The 13,728-nt window shown below is 41.1% G+C and overlaps 1 protein-coding gene across 1 annotated transcript in view; it reads left to right on the top strand.

The window, feature by feature from the left end:
• rtf2 (replication termination factor 2) overlaps window positions 1–10,715 on the top strand; it is a 36,601-nt gene extending 25,886 nt beyond the window's left edge. The window contains exons 6-8 of the mRNA XM_042089979.1: window positions 1,984–2,097; window positions 4,753–4,807; window positions 10,157–10,715. Of these exons, the coding sequence (XP_041945913.1) occupies window positions 1,984–2,097; window positions 4,753–4,807; window positions 10,157–10,371 (384 nt within the window). The 3' untranslated portion in view covers window positions 10,372–10,715. The remainder of the gene's footprint in view (window positions 1–1,983; window positions 2,098–4,752; window positions 4,808–10,156) is intronic.
• Window positions 10,716–13,728: the final 3,013 nt, after the last annotated feature.

Raw genomic sequence — 13,728 nt, 5'->3', positions numbered from 1 at the left:
CATCAACTATAACACGCCACAGGGTGTACCCGGGAGCTGCAAAGCCACTCCCTCACTGTACAGCATGAGATGTTGGCAGCCAATTGCTAACCTAGGTTTATCGTTCAGCTGGATACCACCAATTCATGGGTTTCATCTGGCCCCTTTCCACAGGTGTATTACAGTTTTTTTCAGTCGCTAACAAGCATTTGTCTGACCAGTTGTCACATTTTCAAAACTCTAAACACAATTAGCACAGCATCAGTCTTTTGTGGCCATACCATTCACACATTTCATGTCGTTTTTACACAATATGCAGTCAGTGAACACATTTCCACAATGCTTACATTTTCTTAACAGACAAGCTATTACCTCCCAACAAAACTATGGATTGCTTTTGTAGTATTTACGAATGTTAACACACAACATCCCACAATAGCAAACACAATATTCCAAACCTTAGAGACCGTATAAAAACCTCTGCTTTTGCTCAGCTTCTGCTACCAAATGGTTTTATCCCAGGTGCATCGCCTTGGATAATATCAGATGCGATGTTGATGAAAACATGGCCTAACTCTGAAGATCGCAGAGATTAGATACAGTAATGTTGGGCTTTTTTTAGTTCCCCCCTTTTTTATCTCGGCAATACTGTAAAATAGCAAAACTGTAATAGCAATACTCTAAAACTTCTGTTCTATCATACTGTAAACAGTATTTCTACTGTACCTCCTGTAGTAAACAGTAAAGGGGAAAAAAACTGATTTGCTTTTTACTGGAATGCTTTTGAATGTGGACTTCCAGTTCCAGACCAAGAAATTTAGTGTAAAAATGGTGTATTGCATATTTTGCATGCAAATACCTGTAAAACTGAAACCTAAACGTCTATGCAGTTTTTGTAATGTCAACAATAGCCAGTATTTTGAAACCTTGTGTACTTTGATTGACTGCATCTTGTGAAATGAAAAAATGAAAAGTGTTATTCTTTGACAGAATAATTTCATTTTGAGTCAGATTTCCAGTGTTTTTGTGAAGTTAGTGGGGGCAGAGAAAGATGTGTTCTGTTTTAAAATGAAGAGTTATTATATATTTAACAAAATGTGTTTTTGAGAAGAAAATTATCCATTTGTCCAATTGTGTTTTGTAGGTGTGAGTCTGTGTTAAGAGTTTAGAAAAAGTATCTGAAGTATGGACAAGCGCTTGTTAGCGATTGAAAAAAACTGTAATTAAGCACCATGCAATCTGCATTAGGGCTGGGAGCAGAGGCAGCGACTGTTCCATTGAAGTCTATGGCCATAGCTCAGAATTTCACCACATATGCTAAGATCTTGGTTCTATAGAGTTTTCATGATCCTCAAACCCTTCTGACAGTTTCAGGTACATTTTTAGCATTTTTGAGCATTCCAGTCTGGTCAACTTTATATCAGGTGTGCGCCTGTTATTTATTCTACTGCTGTTGCCCGGTTACTACGTACGCATCAACGTACGTGTCAACGACAGCGACACTTCTCTTTATTGAACTCGATCCACATTTTGCGCCCAAAGACATGAACTACGATGAACTATCTTGCTCCGCCATGTATAATCTTTGTATATATTTAAACTAAGTAGTTGAAGTGTTCAAGTAGGCGGTTTGAGACACAGCCATGGACCAGAAAGCAGTTTGACTGCAAAGCTCATGACGTCTTCCAGTTGTTGCCAATTGCCAACGATTGCTCATGATTAGATCGAATTTTGGATGTTGACGTTGAAGGCAACATGAAGGATGCATCCACATTGCCTTCCCAGTCCATCAAAATAAAGGTGTCTTAGAAGGCAAAAGATATACCAATATTTGATTCGGACATGCCTCGATGCCTTGCTGCCATCGAACACTATCTTAAAAGGCAGTATTTTTTTGGTTTCTGTTTTCCGCCTATTTCCAGCTAATTTGGGTCAAATTTAACAAATATAGTTCTGATATTGTATTGGTAAGTCACCATTCAACTTGCCTTTTGCTTCCTGCAGTGTGGAGACCCATTCCAAGAGGGAGATCTCGTTGTTCTCAATGGAACCAACGAAGAGGTGGAGAAACTGAAGCTGCGAATGGAGGAAAAGAGAGCCAAGGCCAAAGCAGCAAAGGTATTCACCTTCAAGTTGTTCTTTCACATTCTTACTTTACCTGAAATGATTATTGGAATGAAGAGAACAAGGGTATTTTTTTTTATTGTTTTGTAGCATGTTTACTTGTATGTATGCACATCATTCTGAATGTAACAGAAATAGTTTGTTCTCCCTTTTTTGTAGTCTGTCTGCATTGTGTTATGGGTCAAATTTGACAAGGTTGTTGCTGCATTGTGTCAGAGCTTGTTTAAATCTTGTCTATATCATGAATGGGTCCCAAAACCAAAGCCTGTGAAAACTATTTTGTTTTAAGACCTTGATATTATTTTAGTTTTACAACTTGAAAAACAAATTATCTTGGAAGCCATGTTTTGGCATTGATATATTGAAATGTATTATTCATAGCCAGCCCAGACTTTGTATGTTCTAGACAAACATTTTCTCAGTACGACTGAATCACGAAAAGTTTGCTCGACATGCTCATCATTTTCTATGAGCCCCTAGATTTGGGGTGTAAAGTGGAAAAAGTGTAACATTAACAGTAAGGTCTCCACAAATAAGTAAGGCTAAAACATTTTTCAGTCATTTTCAGAGGACTACAATAGGTAGGTGGGGTAGCTAGTAGGAACATAGTAGGATCACCTTTGTTGAAGTATTTCATTAGGCAGTGTTGTAACATAGATAAATATTATAAATAAGTATAATAGTGTAATTAGCAATGTTATGATGACCATATTATTTTTCATTGTCTTTATTAGAATTAAACCAGAAGATGGAGGGAATATAAAAAACAAACAAAGAAATTGCATGTCTGGTTCAGGTTCTAGTCTTCCATACGATTGGTTGTTTTTGCATTTGTTATAATGACCGATCTCACAAGGGGGAGGCTGAAGTCAGTTGGTACTGATACTGGGTCTGGCTCTGACACATTGGTATCAGAAGTGGAAAGGAGATGACTACACTGACAGATCGACGATCTCATTAAAAAGCTACAGCTGGAAGAGTTCATTGCTCACCTAAAGTGGAAAATGCGTGGCCAAAGTTTGCTATTCAAAGAACCTTGATGAGGCAAGCTGACACTATTACCACCATACAATGAAGAGGGTCACCAAGATGTACAGTACAGTACTTTTCAGGTGGCTCCTCCACTTTGCTGCCTGACAAAATGCTCTTGAGACACCCATCGTAGCTGTATCTACCAGCAGCTTCTGGCAGGTCAGACATGCCCATCAGTGGCTTACATGGGGAACGACCGCTCCATCAAGAGCTCCCCCCTTGGGTGATTGGTCATTATAACACTGCTAAAACAACAAATCTAATGGTAGCTTGAGACTGAAATCGGGTCAGAAAAAAAACCGACATTTTATGTGTATTTAAATGGCCTACTGAGTGTATATATTTCCTGTGTTCTCTGGTATTCTAATTAAGAAAGTGATATTCTAATTAAGAAAGTGAGAAATAGACAATATGGTCCTTTTGGCATTGCTGAAGCAAAACATGTAAGGTGCCTGAGACTTTTGCACAGTACTGTACATCATTGGCATCATATGTTGTCGAGACCTAACATATCGACCCAGCATTAATAAAGTATTGTATTCACAGTCAAAATACTGATGTTGTATGGGTACAAAAACAAATGAATACCCTCAGTATCACTCTTGTTGCAATCCATTCCAAATATAGGGCCTTAAATCAAATCAATGGCCATGTTTGTCTTTCAATCCTACAAAGTTTGGTCAGGCTAGGAATATTACTTTTTAAGATGCCAGTGCCCAAACATAGATTTCAAGATATGGCATTTTTGACTGTAATTACTATAGAAATCAATGGAAGCAACATTAGAATTGAACAAAAATATTTTTCATGTGTTAGTTTTGGGACCGAAACATTATGTAGACAAACTTTGAACAAAATCTGAGACTGTGTGTCTGATTTGACAAGGATTGAGTCAGCCAGCCTGGGACTCAATTTTTGTCATTGCGACACCAATTTGACTTGCCTTATGCAAATCTTTCTTTTTTATTTTCCACCCTGAACACGGGCAAAATGCACCATTGAGATCAATATTTTATATAGAGTTACCACAGAGTTTGGGGGCAGCCGTGGCCCACTGGTTAGCACTCTGGACTTGTAACCGGAGGGTGGCCGGTTCGAGCCCCGACCAGTGGGCCGCGGCTGAAGTGCCCTTGAGCAAGGCACCTAACCCCTCACTGCTCCCCGAACGCCGCCGTTGAAGCAGGCAGCTCACTGCGCCGGGATTAGTGTGTGCTTCACCTCACTGTGTGTCCACTGTGAGCTGTTTGTGTTTCACTAATTCACCGATTAAGTTAAATGCAGAGACCACATTTCCCTCACGGGATCAAAAAAGTATATGTCCTTATACTTACTTACTTATACACAGCGCCACCTTTGGTTGTATAGAGTAACCTGTGGTATACAAAACATGGATCTCAACATATTTACTTTTTGGTTCATGTAGATTATTTTAACCTTAAACTGACATAAAAGTCATGTTTATATGTCCATGATCTGCAACCCTCTGCAACCTCTTACTGTCATACGAATCATGCACAAACATGTGACATGGGTTCTCTAGGCCTATATTCTGTACATTTTATATTGGACTGCTAAAGACTAACCCTGTTGTGTTCTGTGTTTTTGTTTACTGTTCAGAAATCCAAAAAGAGTAAAGTGTCTGAAATGGTTTCCAAGTCAGAAGATTCTGAAGGTAACTTTACAACTTTACACTTGTTTCATTTTTTCTGCATGTGTGTTGTATTAATTTTTTTCATATATCATACATATACAGTAGGTATACATACAGTGCCTTCAAGAATTATTGGCACCCCTGGTAACTAGAAATAGGTATAAAAATAGGTATATATATATGAACAGTTTCGTTCCAAAACGCTATATCCACCATTTTAATGAATTTTCATAAATCATTTTTTTACATTTTGTATTCAAAGTCACTTCAGTAGAACTGTATTTGTGTATTGTCATTTATATTTAAAACGGCAACCAACCAAACTATATATATATATATATATATATATATATATATATATATATATATATATATATATATATATATATAAAAGTGCAGTAGAAGAGGGGTTTAGTAGATTAAGTGGCAAGGGCTGCATAAGAAAGGTGGGGGAGGAGGATTGGGATTGGGGGGGGCACCACCAACAAGGAGCACCCAAGAGCAACAGGGGCAAGGAAAAACTCCCTTACCAAGGAAGAAACCTTGGGCAGATCCACAGCTCAAGGGGCTAACCCAACTGCCAGGGGTCTTGGTGTGTGTGTGTTGGGGGGATGAAAAGGGAGATGGGATAGTGTGCTGTGTATGTGGGGAGAGGGCAGTGTGCAATATGTGTGTTGGAGAAGCTTCCTCATGAGACAATGTGCTGTGTATTGGGGGGGGGGGGGGGGGGGGGGGGGGGCAGTGTGCAATATGTGTGTTGGAGAAGCTTCCTGATGAAATAATGAAATGAATGAGTGCAAAGTCAGTATAGTGTGAGTTCAGAGTTGGGAAATGTTTGAGAGTGCTGAGGAGTGAATGTGTGCAAAGTCAGTATAGTGTGAGTTCAGAGTTCGGATGGCCTGGGGATAAAAACTTCTCCTGAGTCTCTCAGTTCTGGCTTTGTGACTACATAGGCGTCTTCTTGATTTCAGCGGTAGGAATAATCCATTGTTAGGATGAGAAGAGTCCTTCAGAATCTTTTGGGCTCTTAGGAGTACTCTTCTGGAATAGATATCTTGTAGAGCAGGGAGTTGAGTTCTTATAGTACGTTAAGCTGAGCGCATTACTCTCTGCAGAGTACTACAACCTCTAACTGTGGAGTTCCCATACCAGGTGATGATGCTACCAGTTAGAACACTCTCAACCGCTGAAGTGTAGAAGGCCTTCACGATGGATGTAGAAACTTTGAATTTCCTTAGCTGACGAAGGAAGTAGAGTCGTTGTCTGGACTTCTTCAGAACATATTGAGTGTTAACAGTCCATGTTAAGTCTTCAGTAATGTGGACACCATATATATATATTGGATTTAAAAGTTGAATTCTCTGAAACTATAAGAACCACATTGCAGGATCCATTAGTTTTATAGAAACTGCACACCTGACAGACTTCAAAGCACTAGCTATGATGCTGCTTGATTACTTACAGTAGAGGCCTTATGTTGCCTTTGTGTGGTGAAAAAAGTGTCACTGCCCACAGCCCACTATCTTGTAGACCACGTTCTGCTGCTAGCTCAATGTGTGGATAAATAAAAACATAAACAAAGCAGTGCCTACTGATAGGGCTGTAACGATATGCATATCGAAACCAAAATCACGACACTCATATCCACAAACCGTCTCACGGTATGAGAAGGCAGATTCGTGACACACACCTTCTAGTGTTTCCCGCAGCACTTTGCAGTTTACGCGGCTGCACAAGCAACACACCTCTCCCACCTTACTTACTGGTATGTTGTCCATAAATAAATAAATCATAATTTCATAGCTTTCATTGTAGACTGTGCATGCAACTTTACCAAACAGTATAGAAGTAAACCCCCTCTCCTTGCCCTGCTCTCTCTCTCGCTCATTTGACACGCACCCCTTGGCATGCACATTTAATCCAAGTAAAACATTCACAATCGTGAAAGCAAGGATGCATAGAAGACAACTAACTAAATTACTATTAAATCTGGTTAGCATCATTAGCATGCTGCACACATTTGTTTAAAAGTCTTACATTCAAGTTGACTGATCATTTCAATACGAATGTTTTCCAAGACTCAAAAGGGCCTGTCCCAAGGAGAAAAAAATATTACTTTGAAACTTACACACATGGGGAAACTGAAATAGTCCAACCAGTAGACTATGAAGTTAGACAACTATGCTACTTTGTTTACAATATTTCCAGAGGTAGAGTTGATATAGCATACTAGAGTTGATATAGCATACTATTTATATTACAACTCTACCAAAGAGATAGTATGCTATAATCGGACGTAAACGCACGTAAATGCCATTTATGCACCTCCTGAAATTCAGAATATCTTTTATGCACCTCTAAATTGCGTTTATCCACCTTTTTAAATAGCATACCGCAACACAGTGTATCCATATTGCCCTGCATTATGGTGTCAGTGACCAATCGTCTTATAGGTCTAATAGTCAGTAGCAGGAAGCATCAAAGATTAGTCACACCTCATCTCATGTAAATGAGTTTGGATAATGAATGGATTTTTAAAATGGATATACAGTACACTGATTTCTGAAGCATCAGGACAGCATCCCTCCTACTGCAGCCAGGCAGCCGTGGCCTACTGGTTAGCGCTTTGGACTTGTAACCGGAGGGTTGCTGGTTCGAACCCCGACCAGTAGGCACGACTGAAGTGCCCTTGAGCAAGGCACCTAATCACTCACTGCTCCCCGAGCGCTGCTGTTGTTGCAGGCAGCTCACTGCGCCGGGATTAGTGTGTGCTTCACCTCACTGTGTGTTCACTGTGTGCTGAGTGTGTTTCACTAATTCACGGATTGGGATAAATGCAGAGACCAAATTTCCCTCACAGGATCAAAAAAGTATATATACTTATACTATACTTATACTACTGATTATGCCAGAAAACAGCCTTGACTACAAACCCAAAGTGAGTGAGCCCCAGAAACAATACAAAACTGCATTGACATTATTAGGTTACTTCAGACACGAAGTTGCAAGTCAACTCTACCTTTTCCCAATAGCCTATGTTACAAGTAGAATTCAGGATATAAAGTCAGATAGATAACTGGTTGTTATTTCTTGCATTCTCTGGCATTTAAGCCACTGTAATCTAGTGACAAACCTCCTTTGCTAATGGAATTATGGTAGGGTTGTTACGGTGGGTCAGGATTATGGTAAATATGACTCGTGAAGTTATTCTTCTTACTTGTGGAAGGTGTGTTTATGCTTTTAAGTCAAAATGAGGAAACAACATTGACGCTACAAATATTGTGTTATTCCTTATTGTGTTGTTCAAACAGCTGTTAAATAACTGTTCCTGATATTGTGTGAGAGCAAAAGAAACTGATTAATAATCTATAGCCTAAAAATAATGTAACATATTTGCACTTCAATCATGCTCTAAAATGTGTTCGTGAGATGGACATGCACCTTGCAAGTGACAAAACTGTACATTTGTCGGGTTCATATAAAAATCACTTAGCCACAGAAGTCTACAATCAAAGTCAAAGTCAAAGTCAAAGTCAGCTTTATTGTCAATTTCTTCACATGTTCCAGACATACAAAGAGATCGAAATTACGTTTCTCTCTATCCCACGGTGAAGACAAGACATATTTTACCAATTTAAGTCCACAGACAAACATAACATTCAAGTAAACAAAAAAGTAAGTAAATAAGAGGGCACATATAATAATGAAAAAAAATAAGAGCAGCAAAATTTGGTTTAAATTGTGCATAGACAGTCAATAAAATACTAGTGCAAAGTCAGGCCAATAAAAGGCTTGGGTAGTTCTGTTTGACTTAAGTAAGAAAGAAAGTGACATAGTGGTGCAAGTTATGTAAGAGCAGCAGATGTGTTGTGTTTTCAGGACAACAACAAGTTGTAAAGTGTACAAGTGTGCAAGTGTGCAAGTGGAGTAGTGCACGCGGCCATTGTGGGTCCAATGTCCAGGATGTTATGTAGCTGAGGGTGGAGGGGGGAGAGGAGGGAGAGAGTTCAGCATCCTTACAGCTTGGTGTATGAAGCTGTTGGTGAGTCTGGTAGTGCGGGAGCGCAGGCTTCTGTACCTCTTCCCAGAGGGCAGTAGATCGAACAGATTGTGAGCGGGGTGACTTGCATCACTCACAATTTTGGTCGCCTTGCGGGTGAGGTGGGTGGTGTAAATGTCCTTCAGGGAGGGGAGTGAAGCACCAATAATCCTTCCAGCTGTGTTCACTATGCGCTGCAGGGCTTTCCTGTTGTATTCAGTGCAGCTTCCGCCCCACACAGCGATACAGCTGGAGAGGATGCTCTCAATGGTGCCTCGGTAGAATGTGGTCATGATGGCTGGTGGAGCACTTGCTCGCCTGAGTTTCCGCAGGAAGTACAGGCGGCGCTGAGCTCTCTTCGCCAGTGATGCAGTGTTGGTGGTCCAGGAGAGGTCTTCGCTGATGTGCACCCCCAGGAATTTGGTGCTGCTCGCTCTCTCCACCACAGCACCGTCGATGGTCAGTGGCAGGTGTTGGGTGTGACCTCTCCGGAAGTCAACAACAATCTCTTTGGTCTTGCTGACGTTCAGCAGGAGGTTGTTGTCCCTGCACCACGTGGTCAGATGGTCGACCTCCAACCTGTATTGGGTCTCGTCGCCCTTGGTGATGAGACCCACCAGAGTTGTGTCGTCAGCAAATTTCACTATGTGATTGTTGCTGTAGGTTGCAGTGCAGTCATGCGTCAGCAGGGTGAAGAGCAGCGGACTGAGCACGCAGCCTTGGGGGGCCCCTGTGCTCAGTGTGATGCTGCTTGAGGTATTGTTGCCAACACGTACTACTTGGGGCCTCTGACAGAGGAAGTCCAGTAGCCAGTTGCAGAGGTAGGTACTGAGTCCCAGTTTGTCCAGTTCGTACAATTTTTGTCCAGTTTGTACAATCGGCTACTACTGGACTAAAAAGTGACGTGGTTATCCCAAATTGAGTACCAAATTTATCTCAAATTTTCCATGCTAAATTACAATTTGACAGGGCATTCATGTACAATTTCGAATCACATACCGTGATTTCCCCCCTATAAACTTGAGGTTCTACATTCATTTTGGCCAAATTTCCTCATTATGAGCTTAATACACCGCGGCAGGCTATATACATGGGAATGCATTTCTATTCTTCATTCTTCTCTCTGATTAAAGCACTTAAGATCTTAATCTGATTCACTGGGCTGCTGGGTGCGGCTTATACACAATGTTGCTAATGCACAGGAAATTGCTTTGTCTTGTTGCCAAATTGTGCTCTTTTAAGTCTGCTAACTCTGCTGTCTTTTTATTCTCTGTCCTCTTGTGCTCACATCAACTATTTATTTTTGTATTGCTTTATTACTTATTTTGCAGCTGCTGGGCCCTCTAACTCTGCGTCCAGCTCTACATCATCTGACCCCTCCAAGACAACCAAGCCCTCTTCCACCACTGTTGGAAGTAAAAGGTCCGTCCAGGACATGGTGGACAAGTCTGAGACTTATAAATCCCTATTCACCTCCCACAGCTCAGCCAAACGCTCCAAAGACCAGATATCAAACTGGGTCACTCACACACCCTACCACTTTTGAATGCCCCCAGTGGTTTGTCATCATGCTTCTATTGTAATGTCTGTCTTTTATTTCTCTTCATTTACCTCTCATTGTATCTTTTAAAATAGATACAATTGCTCATGCAAGTTTACTTTGTGAAAGTGTTCGTTAGCATAATAGCACCATTTTAAAAGAATGAGTCATATTCTCATAGTTTTTTTATGAATGCTTTATTATTAATTAGTAGGCAATATGTTATATTGTCAAAGTGCCCTGCTTTTAAATCCTTTACTTTGATGTACTGATGTCAAATAAAAATGAGTAATACACTGTTGTATATGAAAATTATCAGCAAAACAATAAAGTCGGCATGAGTAACACAATGGTATTGTTCACAATGGTATCGTTATAACTGTTATCATTTAACCACAGTTTGGAAACTTGCTATCTCATAGCTTGCTATAAGAATCCCAAAAAAGCTGTGATGTTTCGAGATTCATGAACGGAATTCCACAAAACTTGGCATGCATTCAGAGGGTGTCATAATGATCCTACACTTTCCACCAGTCAAAAGTCAAAGATACCTAGGATTACAACACCTCGTTTTTGCTTTTTCATTTTTAACTACAGTAGGTGACGCCACAGTATACATCAAATGAGGTGATATGGGATGGGTTGACATGGCCCCTGGAGGCCAACATATAAAGAATGGTCATCCTAGGCACAGGTATTAGAAAGCTAGATACTGCGTTGGGCTCCAGAATGTGGCGGCCGCGTTTACGTATTCCACATAATAGAACTGGACGGACAATGCTGTATCTAACTTTCTAATATCTATGATCCTAACTTTCTAATATCTATGATCTTGAGATATTCACAGAAAACTGTCTGGTCATCTACAGGCGATTAGTGTACAATCACTAAATGTACACATAAATTATTTTATTGTATGCCCCCCCCCCCCCCCCCCCCCCATGAACGGAATTCCACAAAACTTGCCATGCATTCAGAGGGTGTCATAATGATCCTACAGCTCCAATTTTGTGCAGTTTTGACCATGTCATCCAGAGATACTTGAGATTACACCTCATTTTTGCGTTTTCATTTGTAACTAGGTGGCACTATATATCAAATGAGTGGTTATGGGATGGGTAGACATGGCCCCTTGAGACCAACATGCAAAACAAATGTGGTCCTCTTAGGCCCTACCGTTCTCGAGATATTCACAGAAAACTGTGTCCGCCCTACCCTTCAGAGGTCGAGTCCGGCAGAGGGGTGACAAATCAAAACAAAAATCAATGGTTCTGTGTCATCCTTGTGGGTCTACATGGCCACCAAGTTTCGTGCAGCCATCTGACTAAACCAATATAACCACTACGCTAGCTAGGAAGTCATAATAATAACAACAAATCAATAATAACAATATGACATATCAACAATGACAGCAAAGAGCTTTTCATATTAACAAAAGGCATATTACAGTTTTTTTCAGTTGCTAAAACACTACAACCCATTGGCTGAAGAAAGTTCTCAGTTGCTTGAACTCATTATGCTAATTGTTCAGTCTGTTGTCAATACCTTAAACCATTTCACATGTTACAGTTTTTTCTGATTGCTTAAGCACATTTTTTGTAACTGGCTTTTTTTGCAAAACTCTACACACAAATAGGAAAACCTTTCACCCAATCAGCAAAACATTGTAGTTCTCTTGCAAAAGCTAACACACCTTGCTTAACTCTTCACACCTTCGTAAAAATGGTGTTTTCGTATCAAACAGTAAACACAAGCCATCACAATAGTAAGCACACAATGTGCCAACTACGCACTGATGGTATGAATAAAAAACACATCTGGCTTTTGCTTTCTCTGTGCACAAGGTAGACTACGTCAGTTTAAGGTCATACTTTTGTCATAGTTCTGTAAACATACAGGGATCCAAACTTCAAGTATTGGTGTTTATTTACACACATCAAAACAAACACAAGTGTGTTTTTGCAAGTCAAAACACAAAATAGCAATGAGTGTGAATTTCACTGAAATCAGTCTACATCGGGTCGTCTCTCTCAAAATTTCGTCTCCATCACATGCAACGTCCTAGTCCAAGGCACCGGGGAAGAATGCGTATCCAGGCCTGACGTGACAATATCCCCACATGTAGACTGTTTTTTTTTGCCTGTAAAAGGGCTATTTCTTTCTCTTCTTACCCTTCGTCTTCCCCCTCCACATCCTCATCTTATCACTTATCTTCTACACAGGACACATTCCCACCTGGACAAGGGGAAAAGTGCTGTGAGAATCATGTTCTTTGATTTCTCAAGTGCTTTTAACACCATCCAGCCCCTCAGATTGGGAGACAAGCTCTTGCAGATGGGTGTGGACGCTCACCTGGTAACCTGGATTACAGATTACCTGACCGAGCGACCACAGTTCGTCAGACTGAAGAACTGTCTCTCTGACACTGTGATCTGCAGCACCGGAGCGCCACAGGGAACTGTGCTCTCTCCAGTCCTGTTCACCCTGTACACATCTGACTTCTGCTACAACACCGAGTCATGCCACATGCAGAAGTTTTCTGATGATACTGCAATTGTGGGGTGTATCAGGAACGGGCAGGAGGAGGAGTACAGGAGCCTGGTGGAGGACTTTGTGCAATGGTGCAAACTCAATCATCTTCAACTTAACACTTCAAAGACCAAGGAGATGGTGGTGGATTTCCGCAGGTCTAAGCCCACTCTGCTACCAGTTCACATTGATGGGGTCAATGTGGAGGTGGTTAGCACCTACAAGTATCTGGGTCTCCACCTGGACAATAAACTGGACTGGTCAGCCAACACTGATGCACTCTACAAGAAAGGGCAGAGCAGGCTGTACTTCCTGAGGAGGCTGCGGTCCTTCAATGTGTGCAGTAAGCTCCTCAGGATGTTCTACCAGTCTGTTGTTGCCAGCGTCCTCTTCTATGCAGTAGTATGCTGGGGTGGAAGCACAAGGAAGAAGGATGTGGGGCGAATTGACAGGCTGGTAAGGAAAGCTGGCTCTGTAGTGGGAGCTGAACTGGAGTGTATCACTTCACTATCTGACAAAAGGACCCTGAACAAACTGATCAACATCTTGGACAATGAGTGTCACCCACTCCACAGCACTATTGTTAAACAGAAGAGCCTGATCAGCTGGAGACTTCGCTCACTGCCTTGCACAACTGACAGACTGAGAAAGTCATTTGTCCCCAGGGCCATTGAACTGTTCAATGCCTCACTTAAGGGAAGAGGAGAGATAGACTTCTCTGCATAGTCTGTCTGCCTCTTCATCCCCTCCATGTTTGGTACTGTCTGTCCACTAGCCACTTGTACCACTGTCTTTATGCCTCACTGTTTGTGTGCTATATTAGCACATTAGCAC

This window comes from Alosa sapidissima, chromosome 4, assembly GCF_018492685.1.
Source record: "Alosa sapidissima isolate fAloSap1 chromosome 4, fAloSap1.pri, whole genome shotgun sequence".
Lineage (NCBI taxonomy): Eukaryota > Metazoa > Chordata > Actinopteri > Clupeiformes > Clupeidae > Alosa > Alosa sapidissima.
Note: the sequence above shows the minus strand (reverse complement) of the source record. Positions and strands in the feature narration are given on the sequence as shown.